The 7106-nt window shown below is 33.2% G+C and overlaps 1 protein-coding gene across 1 annotated transcript; it reads left to right on the plus strand.

Annotated features, from left to right (window-relative positions):
• The first annotated feature begins 1709 nt into the window (after positions 1-1709).
• On the plus strand, positions 1710-3373 carry LOC107874902 (AT-hook motif nuclear-localized protein 24). The gene has a single exon (XM_016721609.2). The coding sequence runs from the start codon at positions 1954-1956 to the stop codon at positions 2608-2610; it is 657 nt and encodes a 218-aa protein (XP_016577095.1). The 5' UTR covers positions 1710-1953; the 3' UTR covers positions 2611-3373.
• Positions 3374-7106: the final 3733 nt, after the last annotated feature.

The raw sequence follows: 7106 nt of genomic DNA on the forward strand, positions 1-7106 counted from the left end.
TATTTAAATATAATAAATTATATTTTAAAAATTAAATTATATTATGGATAGCATTGAATATAAAAAATAAACTAGACACAAATAGATGAGTTATTTATTAATTTTTAGAATTAAATAATATTATTAAAATTTTCATTTTTAATATATTGAATAAATAAAAATGAATTGTCGTAAGTGTAATAGTGGTGCATGCATGTGGTTATTGGAAAGTCAAACTGGGCTGACCTAGCCACCTCGCACTCACAATTCATCCACCCAGCCCACTTTTAAGTTATTTGTTTTTTTTTACGTTTCTAAATAAAACATTAATTATACCAATTTTTGACCATTTTGTATATCCTTAGTTATGTTTTAAGATATAATTATTTTTTTGGAATATTTATATCTTTGGTTTGTCCAAGGAGTTTATCTTCGAGAATAATAACTAGTACTTTCTCAATTACTAGTACAAAAGATAAAGTGAGAAAAATATAATTAATTTTTCTTCTAACTTCTAAAATGATTAATAATTGAAAAATTGAGACAAAAATCACGTAAATAATTCGAGATGAAGAGAGTAAAAACTGAAGTCTCATTAACTTTTTCAAAAATTTAACAACTAACTTTTAAATGACTTGATTATGCGAAAACCTTTTACACCGTCAATATATATGGCTCATACTCGTAAAATAATGCAAATGTCGATGTGTGTACAGCTCAATATACTCTTTATCGTTTTTTAAATTCTAGGAGTTTGCTCAAAACTGGAAAACATTATTTACATAATAGTATAGAACAAATGACAGCTTGTAAGTATAGCACCATACATATATGAACAAAACGGTCCATGCAAGTAGTAGGAGTTAAATTAAGATAATAGAATATGATGGGAAGATTTAATTTTGAAAACAATTAAAGAAGGAAAAAGCTTAACCAATCAAGTATAGTATCTAGGCATGTGAGGAAGAAAAGGTTTTTGTTTTTCTTAGTCAACGAAAATGAGAGAGTTTATGCGTCGAGATTGGCCAACGAAATGGACATGAGGAATATTAAATATACGTTGCGGGATCTGGAGTTTCTACAACTAAACATTTTACATGATTATATTTGAAAAACATGAAAACCCTAAAAATAGAAGAAAGATTTTAAGTTTTAACTAAGAACATGAAATAAATATTTTTTCCTCACTTGATGTTTAATTTAATAATCAGTATTGGAGTTCGTAAGATCCATTGTATTAAAACGGGAAACATTTCTACCCAAATAGTCAAACGTATTGATCAAGGGTGAAAAATTTCACTATGTCCATCACAACCATATTAAACATGTAATCCTATGTACCATGTTAAAAAATTACCCTAACACCTTGTGATTTTCAAGCTAACTCCTATAAGAGTATATTATTAATAACAAAAAGAGACTCGATAAAAAAAACCAAAGATATAATAATGAATCCTTTTTAAGAAGTCAAAAGATTAAAATAATGTCAAAGATATAAAATCAAATGAGTAACCTTGATTGATTCCCTGTATGCACCACCAGGAAGGGAGACCAAAATTAAAGAAGTAGACAGTACTTACTCTTATTCGATGTTTATTTCGAATAAAAAATATCGCTAAAAATCAAGCAATAATTATACCTAAATTATGATTAAATATACATAATAAACTAATGTATAAAAACTATGTCTTGTGTTTCATTAATTTAAATAAATATCCAATCATAAATTATTACCGGAGAGAGAAGGCGGGAGGACTCCATCCACCGCCCATTAGAACGCAGAATCATTACCAAAACCAAAATCACATATACCGACAACCCATAGTATCATATATGCCCAATCTAAGTCTCTCTTTTTCGTTTCTCAAGCTTAGTTAGCTAGCCCTAGCACAAAAAACACCTTCTACTTACTTGTACTACCATTTTCTTAACTTCCATGTACAAAAATTAAGTGTATAATTGAAGTAAAAGGCTATGGATGAGGAAGGAGAGATGTCAAGAAGGCCAAGAGGCAGGCCAGCTGGATCAAAAAACAAGCCCAAACCACCCATAATCATCAACCGGGACAGTGCCAACGCCCTCCGAACACATATCATCGAAATCGCGGATGGTTGTGATGTAATGGAAAGCGTTTCCAATTTTTCACGAAGAAGGCAAAGAGGAGTTTGCATTATGAGTGGAACGGGAAATGTTACTAATGTCAACTTAAAACAACCAGCCTCACCTGGAGAGATTGTAACTCTACATGGTCGATTTGAGATCTTATCGTTATCTGGATCGTTCCTGCCCCCGCCAGCTCCATCAGCAGCATCAGGGTTGACGATATATTTAGCTGGCGGGCAAGGACAAGTGGTGGGAGGAAGCGTGGTTGGCGGGCTTATGGCGTCAGGGCCAGTAGTTATTATGGCTGCTTCGTTTAGTAATGCTGCTTATGAAAGGCTTCCGTTGGAAGAGGATGAACAGAATCCTCTTCTAATGCCAGGTGGTTCATTGGAACCTCCTGGAGGACAACAACAATTATTAGGTGACCCATCGATGTTTCATGGGACGCCGCCACCAAACCTTCTCAACTCCATTCAGTTACCGCCTGAAGCCACTGGCTATTGGTCAACAGACCGACCTCCATTCTAACTTGAAGAAATTTATGCAACGGGTATTCTTGTTACTTGAGTTTTTTTTTTCCTTAACTTTTTTCTATTACATCGGGAGATCAGGAAAATGAAAGAGGGATGACGTGAGTTGAACTCACATTTATTACGTCAAAGATTTTCACCGGTACCACTTAGCGTTGGTGGTATTCTTTTTCTTCATTCACTTGTCTAGTTAGATTGAACTTCTTCCCTCTCTATCCAAGAGTTCTTAGAAATTTTTTCTAGGAAAAGGATTTTTTCGGGCTGTTGACCATTTGAAGTAAGTTTTCTAGTATTTCTTTCCTTTAGATACCTCTTTACTTTGAATTACATCCTTTTTCGACTAGTTTTTTGTATTGTTATTGGTTTAATTAATGGTGAAATGCTTGTAATTTGATCAAATTAACTTTGAAATTTTGCTGCTTTCTTGGTGACCCTCGTGCTAATAAAAAAATTTAAATCTTTCAAACTAAAGCAAGTTCGAGTTTTGGATTTTCTGTGAACCCCATATTTTTATGATATTGATTCATTTGAACTGACAATTGAGACTAGGGTGCAAAATGTACACACTGACCTGTCCAGACCCTACTTACGAAACTACGTTGGCTGTAAACTAAGGATACTGTTATGAAATCCATAATCATGATATACTAGATTGCAGTAATGAGTACTAATTATGAGTACGTTTTTTCCTGACAATAGCAGTCTATATTTACACATAGAATTAAGAAGTCTTCTTCTTATGACTTATGGTGTGTTCGGTATGGAAGATTTTCCAAAGAAAATGCTTTTCAGCAAAAAAAATAAGAGGATTTCTTATTTGTTTTTTGTGTTCTATATGTAAACATGAGATGTGTTGGAAGATAGTGATGACATAATTAATGTAGAATGTCATTTATGTAATTTATTTTTCCTACATTAATTCACCAGGTAAGTCATTTTCCTCTTTATTAAAGAACCTATTTTCGTAGTGAGAAAGTTTTCTAAAAAAAATTGACCTGACAGAGTAATAGTTTGAAATTCTCTCTAACGATGTATTATCTCGGGGTAGTTTCGTTGAGTCATGTGTTTTCTCAGACAATTAACTTGTCTGACTACTTCAACTATGTGTAGTCATAAACTATTGGTGGATAATTGATTTGAGCTCATAATGTTTCATGGTCAACAATTGATTAATTAATTGTTTCTTGGATGGCCATGAAACAGTTGTCTATTTTGCGCATAAACTTATAATCAGAATTACTGTTTTGTTATGTCTTCTTAATCTTACCTAAAGTCACAGCTATTTGTAAACCCAATTTAACTTATGAGTTTTTCTTTTCTTAGCTTGTTAATTAAAGGAAATAAATCTCGCAGATACTGGATAATTCTTTAAGATTTAAGTTGTATATAAAATTTTATCACATGTAATTGTATCTTTACTATTCACCCGTTATAGAAGGTACTCAAGTTAACGTTCGTACAGAAATCGCAGTTATATAAACTGATGATATAAATATTTTTACAATATAAGTGCATATTGACTTGTGAGAAAATGTATTCCTTTTTTGTGTTTCCTTGTGTAAGTTAATTTATGACTGCCCAAACAAATATTGCATAGATTAAGAACATTATAAGAAACTGAGATTTAGAGTTTTGCCAGAAGTATGTAATGCTTGGCTACGCAGACTTCCATTTGTTGCTCCTCCTACAATTACCAATCGAATGTGGTTGTAACTAACGGTTGAGCAGATGAATGACACTTAATAATCATATATTTATAGGTACAGGCCTTGACATAATGGGGCTTTCCATGACAAACTTCATTAGATTTCTAAGTGGGCTTAGTCTACTGTCAGTCCACATCAATACATGAAGTTTCACATGAATAATTTGACTCAACAAGGAATTCAATATATAAACGGCTCAAGTCTTGTCCACAAATGATATTTATTTAGATCGATTTTTAAACCGCAAAAATTAAATTATAATTAGTCCGCGTTTAGTAAAGTACCAACATCTTATATCTACTAAATATAGATAAGTATATGACAGAATTGCAGACTTTCGATTTTTTGAGTACATCCTATGCAAAATATCTTTTGAGAATAGCATCCATAGGCAATTACGTTTTCCCGATTAAACTGTGCAAACTAAGCATATTGCTTATATGTGTTTGCACATTTTGTTAGATAAATTTGAAGTATTTATCAAGGCCCACCATGATGAATTTTGGTCTAATTATCTCAACTTTTTGAAACATAAGACTTTTTTGTTTGACGAAAAAGTCAGTCGCATTTTGGTTAGCAAAAATTGAATTGACCCATGTTTCTTTTATAAAATTCTCTGCTGGATTTTATGTCGGTGACTATGCTTAACATTATAAAATGATAAAAGCGTCCAAAAAGAAAAGCTAAGGTAAAGAAAAAAATGAACTGGATAGATTTTTGGGAATCTTCATTCATTTCTTTTTTATTAGCATCTTCTCTTCTTTATGCCAACAAAAGTCAATAAGCCTTTGGTGCATTATTATTTTCTTCCGATGGATTAGACTTGGGTGTCGTCTGGTTTGAAAGGCTAACTTACGCGGCAATAATTTATGCCTAAAGTAATTATACAAGAGTTAGCTACACAAGAATTACTCATACATGAATTATTTAATATCTAAAATTTGTGTATAAATTTCTTCCACCATGAAAATGGAATAAAATCAAGAAATAGTGTTTTAAAAGATAATTTTGAGGCTCACCTCAAGGCTCGTCTCGGATCAGAGTACTGGCAAAACGCCTTGAGGCATAATTAATATTACGTGACCCATCGAGGGTTTATGCGACGCCACCACCAAACCTTCTCAACTCCATTCAATTACCTACTAAAGCTGGCTATTGGTCAATAGGTCGACCTCCATTCTAACTTGAATGAATCTATGCAACGGGTATTCTTGTTAATTGGGTGTTTTTTCCTTAACTTTTTTCTATTACATCGGGAGATCAGGAAAATGGAAGAGGGATAATGAGAAATTATGCTACTGAGGCACTCTCGGCCATGGATATGAAAGCTCTTATGAGCAGAAACAGAGAGATGGAAAGTTGGAAACTGAAATTGTATTGTATTGTATATCTTTCTGGTTCAGCTACTCATCTATATATAAATGATTACATTGCCTTCTAGAGTAGTCTAGAAGGTTCTTAGATCAATCACACTAAACATGCTAGCTCACACTTCAGCAACTAACATTTTAGTAACTAACTCCTAAGCACAGTAATCAATGTAACAGTAAAACTGTAAACTATAGCTGACTAATTACTAACTACAACTGACTCAACTAACTACTAACTGCTAACCGTTAATCATCATCTTTCAATACTCCCCTTCAAAATGAAGGGTGCAAAATGTTAAGAACACCAAGCTTGCTTAACAAATTAGAATGTTGATCATGTCCCAAGCCTTTAGTCAAGATATTTGCGACCTAATGTTATGTAGACACATATGAAGTCTGCACTAGAGCATCTTTTATTTTATCCCTTATGAAGTGACAATCAATTTCAATATGCTTAGTCCTCTCATGAAAGATAGGATTAGCAACAAGCTATATGGCTGACTTACTGTCACTAAACAATATGATTGGTTTAGGGACTTGCACATTTAACTCAGAAAACAACTCCTCTAGCCATGTCAATTCTGCAATTGTTGAACCCATACTTCTATATTCAGCTTCATTTGAACTTCTTGAAACAGTGTGTTGCTTCTTATACTTCCAAGATACTAAAGAACCTTCAAAATACACTACATATCTAGTCACAGACCTTCTTGTATTGGGATATGCAACCCAGTTTGAGTCACACCAACAAATCAGGTTTGTGTTAGATTGTGCCTTTAACCAAATGCCCTAATCTATAGAGCCCTTTAAGTACTTGACTACCCTATGAGCAACTTCCAAATGCAATCTCTTCGACATCTGTATGAACTGACTCAAAGTTTGTACAACAAAACTAACGTCTGGCCTAGTGATGGTAGCATGCATGAGCTTACCAATTAATCTCTGATAGGAGGTTGCATCTTTCAAGACAATATCATCAGTTATGCTTGTAACTTTACCATAGTCTATTGATGTCAATCTGGCATTGGACTTTAGTGGTGTTGAAGTTGTTTTTGCACCAGCTAAACCAGACTTTGAAATTAGTTTAAGAAGATATTTTCTCTAATTCAGGACAACTCCTTGTGGTGATCTCAACACTTCTATACCCAAAAATTATTTAAGTTCCCCTAAATCTTTGAGTCTAAATTATTTGTAGAGCGCCTCTTTAGCTTTAGAGATCATAGCCTCATTATCTCCATTAATCAAGAAATCATGTACATAAACTAATACTATCACCATTCCTGTTCGTTTCTTTAATGTAAGCAAAGAGTAATCGTGAGTACTCTGATGAAAACCTACTGTTTTAAGTGCTGTAGTGAGCTTGATATTCCATTACCTTGAGGCTTGTTTAAGTCCATATAATGACTTAATCAACCTAC

This window comes from Capsicum annuum, chromosome 6 (genome assembly GCF_002878395.1).
Source record: "Capsicum annuum cultivar UCD-10X-F1 chromosome 6, UCD10Xv1.1, whole genome shotgun sequence".
Lineage (NCBI taxonomy): Eukaryota > Viridiplantae > Streptophyta > Magnoliopsida > Solanales > Solanaceae > Capsicum > Capsicum annuum.